Consider the following 17,678-nt stretch of genomic DNA (forward strand, 5'->3'; position numbering starts at 1 on the left):
CCGGTACAGATGCACAAACCCCTTTGATTTAATGCATTTCCTATGACACAAAAAGAGACTTTTGCTTCCTATGCAAATCTGGTCGCTCAGTCAAAGCTGCTAAATGCAAATGAACCACTTGTAGCTGTTCCTTCTGGGAAGAGTGGTGTGGGTTTTATGTAAAGCATGATGATAAGACCTCAGGAGCTCAGAGAGCAGAGCAAGACACAGATTTGTGCTGAGAGACGTCAGCATGGCTGTAGTTCATTCACAACCTGTTTCCAGGCTCTTGAGGTGGGATACTAGGCAGGGGGCTATTTCAAGCCATCGGTATCAAATAAATGAGCATTTACAGAAATGGATTAACATTTACTAGGTGGGGGGCGGGGGTTGGGGCAGGGAGTTGGTCAGTTATTCTCTCCCCTCTTTCTTACCACCTCCCTGCTGCATCCAAGTGCAGAATCAACAGCGACCGTGATTTGGTGACTCAACCCCTTCTGACGCCTGGATCCCTCTCCTCTGTTCAGGTTGGGCAAACAACATTCAGCCTGTAATCATGCTTGAGAGCTCTTGCCATTGCCCTAGGTGTGGGGAGCTGTAACGATGCTTAGATTGGCTTAATCCATTTCGATCTGAAAATTCACTTCTCTACACAATAAATATTGCATGTAGGGGGTGGTATTCAAGTGTCTTTACTAAATCAAAAACCTTTTTGGCATTGGTGGATGAAGCCTTTTTCTTTTCAACATGTACCACTAAATACACAGGATGTGCAGTATGGTTGAATTAGCATTACTATGGGAACAGTAACTTTTTGTATTTCCTGACCTTTATCCATGTAATGCTAAGGATTCATTAATGTGGCTCCAAAATGCTATTTATTTTTTGGTGTTTGATAAGCTTTTTTGTTCTGGTCAGTACCAAGAGAAGCTTTATAAAGGACCCCGGGAGGAGGTTAGAGACAGAACAGGCTGTGAGGTGGAGAAGAGCGGTTTGCTCCCTTTTTTTGTGCTGTTCTAGCAACATCCCAGCTGAGACCATGGTTCAACGTTAAGCATCTCTGCAGCAACAGTAGACAAAATGGTGAGTAAAGACAGGTACCTCATTTGACGGAGATTTGTTGGGGGTTTTTTTGTCTCAGCTACACTGCTAGAGCCTGCCACAAAGGATGTGTGGTCCTGGGGCTGAGGCAAGGCAGAGCTCTTCTCAGACCAGGACGATCAGCTCTACGCTCCTCACGGGCAGCGCTGAGCCTTCCCAGCTGGTTAGGGGGGAGCTCGCTGGCCCTCTTAAACCTGTATTAAAGACAAATGTGATGATTTGTAGTTGTATTTCCATGCATTTTTTTAGTCGGGGTTTTTGAAATAACAGTCTTATAAGTGGGAGGAACCCACCTTTCCCTTTGCTTTCTGCTGGTCCCACTGTCCCTTGCTACTGGGAGGATGGAGCTATACGGAGCTCCTCTGTTTGCAGGGTGATGAGATACCAGCTGGAGCGTTCTCAACGGGAATTGGTAGATGAGCGGGTTTTGCTCTCTACGGAGGCTGGGCTTGCCCTGCTCATGACTTGGATGACAAAGCTTGTTTGCTGGGCAAATATTATCCTTGAGGGCTGACACAAAGAGGCATTTGGGGCAGGGTGAGCAAAGGGGAGAAAAACCATACCAGGTGATGCAGAACCAGCCTGCCAGGGGCTCAACATGCTCTTTTTTTCCTTTTCTTTGTCACCTTCCAAGAAATCCTCCAGCTTAACTAGTGGGAGCTAACACAGCTGAGGGCAACTTCATGCTGCCTGGAGGCTCTGGAGCTGCGAGTGACAAATCCCCATCAGCATGTCCAGCTGTCAGTGGGTTGGGGGAGCTTTGCTTCCTTTTGGCGATGCTGTGGGATAAAGGGGTGCTTTGGTCAGCGGCAGGATAGAGGGTGGCATCCCAGGCTGCTTTAGGGAGAACATGCTGGGGTGCACACCCCACCCCTGGGGTGTGTTTTATGGTGCTTTGGAAAAACGTTCCTTGCGCTATCATCTTGTGCTTTGCTTTCTTTATTCCTAAGATCTCTGTGCTTCTTTTTGTGAAACAGGTTGCCAGCTATATAAAAGTGGAATTAAACTTGAGGCAGGATTCATAGGGATAGTGTCCAGCCCTGCTTATGTTGAAATGGTATGGGAGGTCAGCAGCGAGCTACCTACAGGCACAGGTAGTGTTTCTCAGGGAAGCTAAGGTCGACGTGAGACGAGGGATCATCTGCTCTCTTACCTCTTCTTCCTTTCTTGCCTAAGGCAGCTCAGAGACAAGCCCTTCTCCTTCACAGCTGTGCGTGGGGCAGGATTACAAGGAATTTACCTTGGGAGCAGGTTTTCTTCTGCTGCTTTCTGAACTGATGGCTGCTAGCCTGTGTTGGAAAGGGGATGAGATGCGTAGGGAGCGTTGCAAACCACACCTCCTGGCTTGGACCGGCTCTGATACTCTATTTACAGTGGTGGTGTTCGTTCTCTGCTAGCTTTCTGCTGTGGGATACGCTGCTGGCTGCAGGGAAGGGGAGCATTACTGTCCTGCCTCTCGAGGTATTTGGGGATACCTGCAGAGAGAGAAAACGAGGTTGTGTGATGGGGTGGAGGGGAAGGGAGAAAGTCTCTCTCATTTGGGCAAGGAATTATTTGAGAAGGAAGTCTGAACGAGTTTGCAAGTTGCCGTGTCTCCGCAGAGTTTCTTCCTAGGAACTTTCTGTTCTGACTTCCTGCTTTTGCTTTAAAGCAGCAGAGTAGAACTCGCTGAGTGCCGTGGCGTTGTATATCGCTGCAGAAAATGGTCGTTACTCCCCTGCTGGAGCAAGGCAAATTTATTGATTGGTTTTCAAGAGCTGGAGGTGCTTAATTAACACATGGTTAATGCTTCAGTCTGGATCACCCAAGGTCTTTGCAAATGTTGAGCTGAAGAAGCTTGCTCTCGGTTCTGATGTGGTTCTGCAGGTTGCCTAACTAATGCTAGTGACTCATTGATTTGGGAAACTGCTGATTTGGGAAGCGGTTACATTTTTAAAAGTAAAGGGGGAAAAGTACATGCTTAGAATATGTGGGATTGTGATGTTTTCTGATGAAGTGGATATCTTGAGCTGGTTAGATTAAAACCTAAGGATCTTCTGCTGCATACTTTGAGAAAACTTAGAAATTTTTATTTAAAATTATTTGTCAGGAAATTTTCCACTGAGCATACCTACACCCCCCTCCCCCCCCCCCCCCCCTCCCCTTTTCTATAATCCTACCTCAGCGTTGCTGCTGTGGGCTTGTTTCTCAGTGACAGCTTTTGCCAGAGGGGAGTATTTCCCCTCCCTCCCCAGTCATTTCACCTTAGAATAACTTTGTACAAGTTGAACAAAACCGCCTCTGAGATATCATCTGCTTATGAGTTTGCTTCAAATGCTGTTCCTTGCTGGCACACAGGGGACACGTGCCCTTCCGTTGCATGTTTTATCCCACTATGCAGAGGGGCAGTTCAGGGCTTGTGGGCTTTAGTTTTCTGCCTGTAGAAATCTGAAGCTTTTAGTGTTTTGCTGTGATTGTCCCCCCCCCGAATGAGAAAGGGAGGGGATATTTCTGATATCTTGTATAAGGTCCTGGAGTTATTGGATATTCAGAGTGTTCCTCTCTTCTTTTGGGAGGTGTGGGGGTGTCAACTCCCTGGATCCAAGACTTCACCTGTGCCCCCCTCAATGGTCTGACAGCCAAGAGGTGTCTCTACTCGGGGCATGGATCGCATCCCTCTGCAGTGCACAGGTTGCACTGGCATTTCAGGAAAGGTGTTTTGCATAGCACAGCCAACACCTCCTCAGCTCGCAGGAAGGGGTGAACCTTTACCTTTATACCCACTGTTATCGGGGTAAATCCTTAGCTGATAGGTAACCAAGTGTCATGCACCTGTGCATATGGCCATTTTCATCTCTGCGAAGCTATGAATGGGTTAACTGTCATCTTGGAAATTGGCTTCACCCAGCTGCCTCTGCTCTGTTTGTTGTTTTAATAGCATCTGCAGAAAGGTCAAACTGTCCATGAGTCCCATACATCGCTCCTGGGCAAAACCAATACAGCACCAGCCACAGAGAGGCTTCTCCAGCAGGGAGTTGTGGTGCCTGGAAATCCTCTCTATACTCATTCCTGCTCGTTAATCTTTGCAAACCATGTTTGTCCTCTAAGTGCATCTTGCAGATTCAGAGTAGTGAGGTGAAGCTTCTCCCCCTGGTCCCATTGCTAACATGCAGCCCAGCAAAGATCATGGGAGTGAGATCACTGTGTCCGCTTCTCAAGATATGGGAGATGAATTTCTTGGGATGAGGAAAAGATGCTTGAACTTCATGCATCCCCCCTGCAGTTGCAGCCCTCTGGATAAGGAGCTTTCAAGTGCTGTGGAGAACTTGCCGGCACAGCCGCAGAAGGAGTCACTGTCTGCCACATGTATTCAGTAAGCAGTGTGGGTGGATGCTTTACCGAACAGAAGTTTCTTCTTCGAAAGGGGATTGGGTGGTCTGCTGTTCTGGTTTGATGTTTTATGTGTGTGTGGTGGGGGAACTATTTGAGGACAACATAAGGCTACGTATTTTTGTTTGTATAAGGCTGATTTCAAGCTTAAGGATCTTGATCGACAAAGGTAAGGCTCATGATCTCTTCTTTATATGAGTTTACACCCGTGGTACTCCAGGTGAGATTGGATTGTCCCAGGATTTTTAGCCTTTATGTGAAGAAGGCACTGAAACAGCTGAGGGGAAACTTGCAGCTGGCCAGGAGGGCTTGAGCTCAGGACAGCGGGTGGCTGTTGGGAAATTTAATGAAGAAATGACAGAATAAGATTGGAAGCCAGAGAGATTCAGCTTCTTGTTGGAAAGGAAAATCTTTGTTCTGCTATTACACAGACAGCTAGAATCTGAGGACTCACAGGGAGGTCTGGGGTGAGCTCAGCAGCCAGGTGATGGGTCTGATGGCAGTGATGGTTACGGGGAGAAGCCTGACTTTTGGCTATTGGAGTACCAAGCCCAGTTTATAGGACTGCCCTTGGTGAAAATGAAGCAAATGCTGTCGGCCTTTTGGTAGAAGACTCCATGTGCTTCGAGGGTTGTTCCTGCTGATGGGAAAGCAGCCTCTGTTCATGCTGAGGAGCAGCCAGGCTGAGTCTCCAACAGCAGCTAACGGTAGATACCCTTGTCTTCCCAGCATAAATGTGTAACAGTACTTTCCTAGTACACTCTTCTGTTGTTTGTGGCTCAGAAAGTTTTCATCAGAAACAGAATTTAGTCCTTTATGTAATAGTCCTTTATGGACAAACTCAGGCAAGAAAAAAACAGCCACTTCTGCAGCCCGTGATTGCCTGTGATATCCTCAGCATCCCATGTCAGCAAGTCCCACACTTTAATGATTTGCAGAGAAGTTCTTCCTCCTGTTTGATGTGCAGCTGCCACCACCCAGTTTTATCTGAGGCTCATGGATTCTTTTTTTAAAGACGACGGTGACTGGGGACAATTCTTCACCATCTCTGCCATTCAGGAATTGGTTACACAGGCAGCTGCACAAACCCCAAAATTTTGCGTTTGAAGCTTTGTTCCATTAGAACCTTTTATCCAGTTATTCAACAAAAGGCTGTTTCTGCATAATAGAATTTTGCCCCTGAGGTACTTCAGGGACACTGAAGGAGTGTGTGTAGCTCTCCACCAGCAACCAGCATAGGACTGCATGTGCCTCCTTTCAGCCTGAATTTTCTCTGCAAGACACCAAGTGTGGGTGCATTCCTGAGGGCTGGGGAAAAACCTCGTTTAGCGGTGCCTCTGCTGCTCGCAGGGTGTGAGAGAAATCTCCCCAGCAGCATTTCTGCTGATGTGTCCTTGCTGAGCTGCGGCAGCCAAGGTGGTGCTCATCATGTGTCGAGTTTTCCTGGATAACATCTTAGCTGTTCCGTAACCAGTGGCACGAGCCCAGCAGAAGTGCACTGCCTTCTGGTTGTCGTCTCTGGTACAACCTGCTCTGCATGCAAGTTCTCCCTTTGCTAAAGGGGCAGGTAAGGCAGGAAGAAATTGCCAGTGATGTTCAATTAAACAAGCTGAGGAGTTGCCCTGCATTTATGCAATTTCCTGTAAAGGCTCTTTGTAGAGCTTTAAATACCAGCTTAGATCTGGAGCTTGTCTGCCGTATGGGGTGTCCTTGCATGCCACACCAACCCTTGGAAAAAAGTAGAAGACAGCAGGGATCTCCTTTGCCTGGGCTCCCAGTGCTCATTTTTTACTTGGAATCAAAAACGATCCAGCGTGTCTGATATCAAGCGCCAAGTCCTCTTTCTTCTCTCCTCTTTTTCCACATCCGGGCCGGCAAAGAAGGTTTGTTTGCCTCCTGCCTACCTACCTGGCCCATAGGTATCACCAGCAGAGCAGAACGCTTACTCTGTGGTCAACATGCTTGGTGTTAAGCAGGTGTAATCTCCCTACCGGTTGCTGAACTCAAAGCAGCATCTAGCTCCGACTCCACAACATTGTTAGCAGTGTTCAGCTAACACAAATAAGGGCTGTAGGATCTCTTCACAGCTAAAATACCCTGTCTCTCTCAATTATGTTCTTGAGTTGATTGTCTCTGTCCTCTCACAACCACATATCTGTGGTAGAACATTAACAGCAGTGGCATCAGGGGGAAGCTTAATGTTGCTTTTCTACTTGACTAAGTGAACAATGTTTACTTACTGCTGGCTAACGATGTCCTTTGTGGATGTGCAGCATGATCTCCAGCCTATGAAAGTACAGTGAATTCTTCTTCCTGAAGCCAAAAGGTACAATACTGCTGGGTTTTGCATTCCTCTGCCAGTGTGGTATATAAGATGAATCTTTATGTTGCGTTGTATGAGATGTTGCAGTGTTCTGTTCTGTCTCTTTTAAGGAAAAAAGAAAAAAAGGTTTCAGGAAAGCTGTAAACCTTTACAAAGAGAAGGAATTTGTAAAAATTAGTTGTTTTGAAACTAGCTGTTGCTATTTATCATATCTTATGGCAGGCATGTTCTTTGTTTTCTGAAAAATCAGCTGTGTGCTAGTTATATTGACAGATCCAAGGCCATTAGCTGTTTATGGAAAAAATGTGGATTGGATTTTGGTTTTAATTGCTGAGAATTAACTCTTGGCCCAAATATTATTAGAGGAAAAACTGATGCTTTCTCTCCTCGCTCCCCAAGCAAAACAACCCATCAAAGCCAAAACCCCAATTAGTAGGAGTGGTTCCAGTGCAAACACACACACTCGGTGTTTGCCGTGCCAATGCTGTGACACTGTGCCAGTGTCCGAGAGCTGCGGAGTGTCACTGCCTTGCGATGGGCACAGCTGGGGAGCGGCGTGGGGCTGTGCCAGAGGATTTGTGGCAATTTCTGGGGGAAAGAATATCAGTGTGGTATGTTGCGGATACCCATCTGTGTTGAAGTTATTGTATTGATGGTTCTTGGCACACGTCGGTGCTTTCTGTTGTGCTGTTGAATTGGGAAGTATCGGTGAGTGCCGTTGTTCACCTCTTGAAATAAAAAAAAAGAGAACTGTTAGCAGTCTCCGATTGCTTGCAGATAAGAGCATAGTAGAGTCTGCATCGAACAAGTTTCTGGGTGGCAAGTTTTTTTAACAAAGATCAAGAAGCTGGTGTGATAAGTCGTAAAGAAGCATTCCCCTTTGATGAACTCGGGCGAGGGAAACGGTGAATTGTTTTTAAAGATGCTCTTCAGAATGATGGAGCCTTGAAGCTGTCTGTGGCTCAGGGCTATACCTCCGTGTTGTCCTGGCATATCCCAGGATGAAGTCATCCATCCATAGTGCAGCAGGGGTTAGCTCAGGGCTATCAAGCCGGGCTAATCTCCTGCTGAGTAAACACCACAAAAGTTCCTGGATTCGTTCCTGTTTCCTTAAAGGGATACAATCAAGTGCAAGCAATTAAAAGAGAGAGAGAGAGTGAATGAAGTGTAGCTCTAAAATATTACACCTGATTTCAGGCTTTCTGCCCAGGGTGTGTATGGGTTTCTTTGGGTTTTTTAAAGAACCCCCCCTTACAAAACAATTGATGTTTTCCTAATTTTTCAGTGTATTTCTTTTCCTGCTGTTCCCTTTGGGAAGGGAGAACCCAACAACCACCCAAACAAATTCCAAACAATGGAAACATTTCCTTGAGAAGGGAAAGAGCAAAATTAATTTTGCACAAAGTATATCAAGAAATAATTCTTTTCTTTCTGCTCTTCTCCCAGCCTTTTCAGGCACCATGGCAGAGCCTTTTAAAACCATTTCTACCAAATGGGTGCCCAGGTCCTTTGAGCAGCTTTTGGAAATTCAGCCTGTGTGGAAGCCAGTTTGACACAGGGGTCAGTGTCGTTCCTCTGCTCTACCTTCACCTGGTCAGATTTGTATGGCTATAATTTTGTCCTTGCATTTAGAGTATATGCTTTTTGCATGCAACTAGGATAATAATTGTAAATGTGTATTTGATCACTGAATCTCACAGTACTATAAAATCTGGGATGTGTAGATGTGACTGTGTCCTACAATGAACGCTTGTTATAGTCATTATTTGCTTTCAAAACATTGGGGAGGGAAAGGAAGGTAGAACAAACAGAGCAAGTGGCATATGTTTGATATAAAATGGTAGAAGGAGCTCTGAAGCTTTTATTGTCCTTTTTTTCTTAAGTGTACCAGTTCCTCAGCTGTTCCCATGTGACGCTCCCATTCCATGAGCAAGTAACAAATGCTTTGTACTACTGCGCCTTGGCGTGCTTTTGCTGTGCATTTGTAATTTGCTGAAGCGACAGGCTTCTGCTGCAGGACTCCCTTGCCCCTTCATCTCTTTGTGTAGTATCTTCTCACGCATGAGATCAAACCCATCTCATCCAACGTATGCACTGAGAATGTGGTCACTGCATACCTGAACGCCTTGTGAATTCCTTCATTTAAAGTTGTAGGACACTTTTTCTGCACTGGGACTAGAAAGGGTGGGTGTTTTTCTGATGTGTTTAAATAAACGGCTTAAATACTTAGTTTTAGTAGGAGGGTGGTTTTGTTGCTTCTTATAATATTGTCTTAGGCAGAGGTACAGGAGGATGTCTTTTGGGAAAATGCCCAGCAAGTATCTGTGCACCACAGTTTGTGGTACACCTTGGACACCCGCTATGTACCTATAACGATTCTTCTTTAATATTCCCTTCAACCACCACCTCACCAAGAATTCAGCAGTCCAGGAAAGCAAAAACCTGCTTTCCCCTGTAGTTCCACAGGACCAAGCGCTGGACTTGCTTTGAGATCCTGGGTAAGCCACTTAGCCAGTTGTGCTTAGTTTTTTCCTTTTTCATTAGCTGTTGATTCCTGTCTTGCACTGGGGCTGGACCCCTCGAATCCTGTGTTCAGTTTTGGGTCCCTCACTTCGATGTAGATGCAGAGGTGCTGGTGGGTGTCCAGATAAGGGCAGTGGAGCTGGGGAAGGGGCTGGAGCACAAGTCTTATGAGGAGCAGCTGAGGAAACCGGGCGTGTTTAGGGGGCTGAGGGGAGACATTCTCGCTCTCTGTAACTACCTGACAGGAGGTTGTAGGCAGGTGTGGGTTGGTCTCTTCTCCCATGTAACAAGCAACAGGACAAGAGGAAGCAGCAGCCTCTTGCACCAGGGCAGGTTTAGGTTGGATATTAGGAAAAATTTCGTCACTGAGAGGGTGGTCAAGCCCTGGAACAGGCTGCCCAGGGAGGTGGTAAAGTCACTGTCCCTGGAGGTATTTAACAACATGCAGACATAGCAGGTAGGGACATGGTTTAGTGGTGGGCTTGGTAGTGTTGGACTCTATGACCTTAAAGGTCTTTTCCAACCAAAACGGTTTTATGATTCTGTGACTGCTAGGCATGCTCTGTATTCAGTGCGTGTGCAATGCCCTGTGGTGACTGGGGTCATCTGAGGACCAGCTGTGGAAAATTTGGCTGCACTCCTCACTTTCCTCCATGTCATTGGGCTGTGGAAAAAGAAAAACAACCAAAGCTGTCATGTGCACATGCTGGTCACGGTCACATATAGATAAGGGCTTGGCTGTTGATAGCATTTCAGCCATGACTTTTCTTTACCTCTTTAATACTGCTTACTGCTACAACAAGAAGTTTCTGAGACAATAAATTGGAAATCATGACCTTGCGACGCTGCCTTGAAAGTAGTATCTCCCCTCTCCAGGGAAAGTGTGTCGGATCTGTTCTTTTGTTTGTTGAAACTTGCAGTTTCTTCAAGTTCTGTGTCCAACTTTTTCATTCTTCAGCTTCGAGGCTTTGTAACTGTTTTGATGCTTGAGTTTCACATGTAATTATCAGTCTCCAGGAACTGAGTCTTAAAATAAAATGCCAGCTGTCACAAGCATCAGAACCAAATTGGAGGAGCTGACAATCTATAAGCATAGGCAGGTGACGTGACTTACCCAGGGCCATATGGCAAGCAGAGTCAGGATTAAAAATCAGGTCTTATGATTTCCCCAAAGAATGCCATGCCCATGGGATCCAGCTGACTTTCTGGCACAGCTTTGCACAGGACAAACGAGAGTTTATGCCTCAGGTGGATAAACTGCACTTGTAAGACTGGTCTGAGTTACCTCTGTGTAGAAACACAAGACCTGGTGTTAGCTGTCTTTACTGGCCGTTGAATTTCCCATTCTGTACTGTGTCTGAGAAGATCTGTGTTTGCTTTCCAGGCTCGGGGAAAGTTGTCTTGCAGGAGCAGGTGAATTTTTGCTTGCTGGGCCCCAGCATGCTCTGTGACAGGAGATACCTGGTATAATCCGTGGGTCCTGAAGACTGGCTTTCTCTCAAGCTCTATATTGGGTTGTTCAGACGCTGGACACTGCCCAAATCTGGACTGTGTGATATCGGAGCTGACCTCGAGCACCGGCAGCCAAACCCCTGGGGCTGGGGAAGAGGGGGCTGCAGAAGAACATTACACACTGAAGCTGTCCAGGGCAATTGGAGCCCGTTGGTGCCTCCGTGTCCCTGGCACTTCCATCTTCCTTGTAGATCTCCTGGGCCCTGGGAGAAGAATTTTTGGTCTCTGCCATGGTTCTCAGATGTGAAGTTGGCAGGAAAAACTTGTTTGAACTGAAGCTGAGACTCCATGGAGCGGGTGCTGGTCAAACCATGTACCCAGAAAACTGGAATAGTGCTGTGAGGCTTTGTCAGCACCCAGTGATTGCAGCAGGCACCCCGTTTCTATCAACATGATCGTGTGAACAGTGAATGTTTTCATACGGATTCAAAGGGAGACTGGACGAGTGTCTTGGAAGACAAGGGAGGAATCAAGTGTCTCAGGAATTGCCCCAGGCTGACAGTGGCTAGAAGCTGGCAAACCTTTTCAGGGAAGCCTTGGCTGTGCTTGCCCTGCTGTTACTCTTCCCTCACCAGCCATTCATGGCCACTGTTGAGGGCAAGATGCTGGGCTAGATGAACCCTGCAGTGACCCGTTGCGGATGTTCTTATGATCATATGAAATCAGCAGCCCAAGATACAGAGATTGTCCTGACTCTAGGCTAGGTCTGGAAATTAATTCTTAATTGATACTGACTCAAATGACTACCTTGTCCTGCCAGAAGAGATCTGGAAAATTTAATCCTGTTAGGAAGTTTTGGTAGCAACCCCAGGCTTTGTCACTGGAGGTGGCCTGGCTGTGTCTCCTTGGGGGAGCCTGGCAGGTTTGCCTGACCAAAAGCATTAGCTGCTCTTACCTGTCTTCTCTGCCTTCTCCACTTGCATCAGGCAAGCATGGCTTTTCCCAGGCTGATCTTTCTGTCGCTGAGAGTGATCTGGCTCTGCCGGCCTCACTGTTGGGTACCAGTTGCAGTACTCTAGTGACCTCAGCCTCTTTCAAAGTTGTCCTTCAGTGATGTACCATGTCTTGCTGATAAAGCTGCTTCCCCAGAAGTTTGCAGTCATGATCTGTGAGCAGGGAAGGTATGACAGCACTTGTTAGACTGAGATCTATTTTGTGTTTCATCTGCGTTTATACTATGCAATGCCCTTACCAACAGGGATGGAGATGAAGAGCTTTTCAGTCAGAGAAGCTTCTAGGAGAGAAGTCCATCAGAGCTGCAGTGTATTTTGCTTTCTGGGGCTCTCTCTTATTTGCCACTCTGGTCCTCTACGAGTCTGCATTGCCACTGAAAGAGCCACACCTGGCTTGAAGCCACTTGAAGCAGCTCGAACAAGAGACTCTGCGCTCCAAGCATTGAATAAATGGGCTTGGTCTTTTACATGTGACTGAAATCCTTTCAGAATCTTGTCTGTGTCAGGCTCCCAGCTCTTCTAATTCAGAGACTTTTAGCTTAGCCAGTGTTCGGGAGCTACAGTACAGCTGGGCTTTTGGTAAAATGAGGAGATGCTAGAGGTAGGGATGTAATGGGTCTGACTTCAGCTTGCAAATGTCTTGGAGAACAGAACATCCTCCTTGTACAACCTTGTTTGCTGCAGCAGAGCTGGGGAGACGGCGTCTGCGTGGATTGCTCTGGCTTTTGAAATAGAAATGATGAATCTGATAATAAGAAAGTAAGATCATTTTCTGGGGACCTCAGTGTCTCTTAGGCAGCTAGAGGGATGTTGCAGAGAACGTGTTTCTTATTTGTGCTTTTTCTCATTCTGGCTGTTCTCTGCAATCCTGTTGTGGCTCTTGCTTTGAACTCCCATTTCGTTTCCTCCCCTGCTGCCGCCTGCGCTCACCATCTGGTACAGGGTGCTGCTTGTGCTGGGGACTGTCTTTGCAGAAGGAATGGGTCTGGCAAAAAGCTTCAGCCAACAGCTATCATTCTTCAGTGTGGCTATGTGATTCCTTACCGTAATCACCTGTAAAATCTATGCAGCGTAAGATATTTGGGTAATTTTATTCTTTTTTTTTCTTTCAAGACCAGCTGTGCAACTTTTACTTGAATGTGAAAAGTAAGCTGGGGTCTTTCCAGCTTCTTTACTACTAATTCATACAGAGTTGCCATCAGAAGCAATCTGACTGTCCAGCTAATGGATAGAATCAATCTTTAGTATCCAAATTTTGCTGTGTTGGCTCCATAAGAAAAAAAAAAAAAAAAAAAGCTTGGTAGGAGAGTTTGTTTCAAAAAGAGAGAGAAAGACATTCCCTGCCTTCCTGCTTGTCATGCTTTCTTACCTTTTTTTCCTCTGCAATATTCCCCAAATCTTGGGTGCAGTTATGTGTCCATTGGTTGGCAGGGATGTCTATTTGATAAAAACATAGAATAGTACCCATTTATAGGTAGTTTTCTGCAGAGTTTCAAATAAGTATCTTCAAGTGACATGAAACAGAGGTGCCTTGAAAAAACATGGATTTGAAAGGGGGAGTGAGGCGTTCTGCTTGTTCTTTGAAGCAGAACCACCCTCTGGCTCACGAACCAGCAGTAATAAATGGAGTCAAATAGCGTGGTACACAATAGCCTTCTCCTTTTGTGTCAGCTTCATATAGTTCTCGCACGTGACATTCTTCCTGGCCATCATGCTCTTTATCCTCCCATTGTACTAAGAGTGCAAACAGAATTAACTTGTTTGTTATCACAGCATCTATACGTGGCTTTAATTTCTTGGAGATTAAAAAAAAACCCAGCAAACCAACCCTCAAGCCCTCTTTGTCTTAGCACTGTTTAAATCTGCTCTCAGCCTGCTTGCACAGCTCAGTTCTGCTTGGCAATGCAGAACAGATCTGTAGAAGCGAGAGTCTAAAGCAATCAGTGCAACAAGGCTTAAAAAATGTGGTGGTGTTGCTGAAGAAAAAGCTCTCTGGAGGGTGTTGCGTGGCCTCAGTAAGTCGGAAGATGGGTTGGGGTAGGGAGGTGTTGTATGCATCTTTACAGTGCTTAAAGGGGTGCTTTCATTCCTAGCCTTTTTGGTTTAGGTACTTGCAAGTAACATGAATTATTTTCTTTGGCCTCCGAAATGTCTCCATAGTCATGTGGTTTCCTTCCTATAAAGGTGAACATTTCAGATTAAAATTCTGTTTGGCAGCTTATGAGGTCTCAAAACAGAGGCTGAGCAGAAAGAAGGCAGAACGGAAGGCAAGGGGGGCAGGAGTGCCCAGCTTAATACGTTTTTCCCAGTGTAGGAATTGTCTGACCTTTCTTTGTGCCATAATAATGTGAAAGGAGATGGAGTTACTATTTGGGAAGCGTTAACAAGAAAAAGAGGTGGAGGTCCAGCTGGGGAACCTGCGCGGGAGAGGGCTGGGAGGGACACGTTCCTTCTTCTCTTTGTCACTTGCACAGATCTTCCTCCTATCTGCCTTCATCCTGCTCTGGGCTCTTGCAGTTGTGATGCTGGTTTGGTGTTCGAGGATGGCAAAGAAAAGCAACAGGAGAAGGAAAAGCACATGTTATTAGTGAAGGAGCCAAGACCAGAGAGAAGCATCCTGGTCAGGACACACAGGGAGCTGCACGAGAGCTGGGAGCTGGTCCTGCTCTCCTGGTCAAGCCCCCTGTCTCAGCTAATGTGGGACTATCGCCGCGCTCCCATGCAGATTTAATTGCGTGCTTTAATATTCCCTTCCCATCCTCTTGTCTGCTGAAAGCTCCCTTTGTCACCTGGCTTTCACCAACGGAGAGTTCTGACTGCCCCACAGGTCTTCTCCTCTGGCTCAGAGGTGGCAAAAGAGCATCTTTGGTGGGTGCAGGGACTGGAGCCCATCACAGTGTGGAGAGTTACGGCTGTGTGGTAGGCTTGGTTACACCCATGTTGTGTACACTGTGTACCTCTGACAGAAACTCCCTCCCTTCCCCCCTCAGTAAGAGATCATGGAATATTTTGGGTTAGGAGGGATCTTTAAGGGTCATGTAGTCCAGATACGGATGCTGAATATTTTTCTTTCAAACTAACAAGGCATGTAAACTAGGTGATGTGTGGGGTGGAAATGTAGGGCCGTGTTTGACTGGGGTTTCTCTGTTTCCTGCCCCACAGCTCTTCCATTTGCTACTGCCCTGGGGGAAAAGACTTTGAGAAGATGGAGAACCAGAGGGGAGCACTCTTGGGATCCGTCCGCTGGGAAGGAGAAGAGGAAGGGGATGAAGAGGATGGGGTAGCTTCTGGTGTTTCTCCTTCCAGCCAAATGAGCAAACTGAAAGATGTGCAAGTGGAGATGCTCGAGAAGGCAAGGGAACTCTTCCAGCTGTGTGACAAGGATGAGAAGGGTTTTATCACCAAGGTGGATATGCAGGTGAGGGAAAAAAATCCTCCCCTATCCTGGGAGGAGTTGTAAAGTCATGCGTGGCAGAAGGGGGGAGAATGTGTTACGCCTTTACTTTTGACAGGGGTGTGTGTGTGTGTGAGCATTATCTCATTCAGATTTCTGGGAGTCAAACACTGACACAGCCGGTTGCTAGGAACTGAAAATCCCAGGAGGGCCTTGGACCTCCAGAGAATTCCAGGGACAAGTGGGACTGCAATTCAAAATTTTTAAGGAATGCATAAGATGAAATAAATTTGCAACAGTTCCTACAAACATTAAGCGTGCAGTGGATGGGAAATCTGGGGAAAAAAAAAATCTTTGGTCTAATTTAAAAAAAACAACTAACGAACACCCCCCTCCCAATCAACAACAACCAAAAAATCCACCAACCTCTTAACAAAAAAAAGCTGTATAATCTTTTTGTCTCAGTCATAGCTAAAGCCTGATCTCAAAAACTCCTATTAGGCCTGAACTAAAACTTTGCTCTAGAATAATGTGTTGTGTTGCTTTCTGTTAAAAACAGTATTTGTTAAGAGAATCTCTATAGTTTTTTGTGAGTGTTGTTTTAATGGTTTATCAGAGATGGTTACATGTGGATTGTTTTTTTCCTGTCCCATCTCTCCCTCCATCTGTAATTAGCACTTGGCAAGTCCATGCTGGTCTAATTATTGACTCACTTTGTTTTGGGTTGTATGATGTCTAATTTTGTGTAGTTACATTAGTAAGTCTTTATTAAACTTTTATGTAAAGCTGCAGGTTTAATGGAAAGTAATGAGATTTTAACCTACGCGTTTTGTTATTTGGAAGCTCCTTTGGGTGCCTCTCCGCACTAAGTGCTCTGTACGTGTATTATGAAGGGAAATCTCTGCTCCTTGTCTCTGTTGTGGGAACAATGATATGGTCCTCTTGTGGTTTAACCCCAACCAGCAACTAAGCACCACGCAGCCGCTCACTCGCTTTCCCCTGGTGGGATGGAGGAGGGAATTGAAAGAGTAAAAGTGAGAAAACTCATGGGCTGAGATAAAGACAGTTCAACAGGTAAAGCCAAAGCCACGTGCGCAAGCAAAGCTAAACAAGGGGTTCATTCATCGCTTCCCATCGGCAGGCAGCAGCCACCCCCAGGAAAGCAGGGCTCTGTCACGCCTAACAGTTACTTGGGAAGACAAACACCATCACTCCGAATGTCCCCCTCTTTCTTCTTCCTCCCCCAGCTTTAGATGCTGAGCACAGTGCCATACGGTATGGAATATCCCTTGGGTCAGCTGGGGCCAGCCGTTCCCGCTGTGTCCCCTCTTGACTCCTTGTGCCCCCCAGCCTGCTCGCTGGTGGGGTGGGGTGAGGAGCAGAAAAGGCTTTGGCTCTGAGCAAGCGCTGCTCAGCAATAACGAAAACATCCCTGTATTATCAACACTGTTTTCGGCACAAATCCAAAACACAGCCCCATACTAGCTGCTAGGTAGAAAATTAACTCTATACCAGCCAAAACCAGAAGGCAGAAGATGACAGAAGAAAGCTAACTCTCTGTGAAGGACTGAACATTTTGTTTCTGATCTGCAAGATTTCCTGCAAGGGCTGGGAACTGAATCCAGACACCTACAAGTCTGTCCTCCCTCTCTGGCCAGAGAGATGGAGCTGGTGCCTGATGTGCCTGTGGAGAGCTCTTGGGAGCAGCAGTGGTCACAGGAGGCTGGCAGTGCCCCAGCCACCTTTGGGCAGGGCTGGAGGCAGGCAGGCAGTGGTTCTGAAGTGGGGAAGGAAAAGGGTTCTGAGCTCCCTCCAAACAAAATAACCCAAAGTTCCCTCTCTGCAGTCCTGGTTAAATCATCCAGTAATGGAGAGTGTCGCTGTATCAGCGGGTCCAAACAGGTATTTGTGTCATCACTCGGAGGCACAGGCAGACTGTTGCATCCTGGCCAGGATGCAGTGCTGGAAGGGCACATCGCTGTGGGCTGAGGGTGGCAGGGACAGTAGCTAGTCACAGGGAAGACTTGAGTCCTGCCTTAATTTTGTTTGTTCTTTTCTCTTTGCAGCGGCTCCAGAGTGAACTGCCCCTAACCCTGGAACAGCTGGAGACTGTTTTCAACAGCTTGGAGCAGAACAATAAGGGATACCTGACGCCTGTGGAGTTCAGTTTGGGACTAGGTAAGGACTGCACAGAGGCAGAGGAAGGAAAAAGCCCGCCTGAGACATGATGTTTTATGTTGGTAAGAAAGAAAGCGCAGTGGTTCTGCTGGAGCTGTGCCAGCTGCGCAGAGCAATGCCCCACACTTATGTAAATGTCGTTGGGAAAAAGGTGTGTGCAATACTGCTGTCCCCCGTCCTGAGGCTTTGTTTTGCCACCTTCTACAACTGTTACCTGCCGACCTGGTAGAGCCAGCTTCTGAACATCTACTGGAGGTGGTACGTACTGCAGCCTGTATTTGGCTATGTGATCCATTCATCTGGATAAGGACCCTCGTTGGATGAGGGGACAGAAATATGCCTCTTG

The 17,678-nt window shown here is 46.6% G+C and overlaps 1 protein-coding gene across 1 annotated transcript in view; it reads left to right on the top strand.

The window, feature by feature from the left end:
• The first annotated feature begins 3,993 nt into the window (after positions 1–3,993).
• CRACR2B (calcium release activated channel regulator 2B) overlaps positions 3,994–17,678 on the top strand; it is a 39,746-nt gene continuing 26,061 nt past the window's right edge. Inside the window, exons 1-3 of the mRNA XM_056353143.1 lie at positions 3,994–4,432; positions 14,923–15,178; positions 17,221–17,332. Of these exons, the coding sequence (XP_056209118.1) occupies positions 4,227–4,432; positions 14,923–15,178; positions 17,221–17,332 (574 nt within the window). The 5' untranslated portion in view covers positions 3,994–4,226. The remainder of the gene's footprint in view (positions 4,433–14,922; positions 15,179–17,220; positions 17,333–17,678) is intronic.

Source organism: Falco biarmicus, chromosome 10 (genome assembly GCF_023638135.1).
Source record: "Falco biarmicus isolate bFalBia1 chromosome 10, bFalBia1.pri, whole genome shotgun sequence".
In the NCBI taxonomy this organism is placed as follows: domain Eukaryota; kingdom Metazoa; phylum Chordata; class Aves; order Falconiformes; family Falconidae; genus Falco; species Falco biarmicus.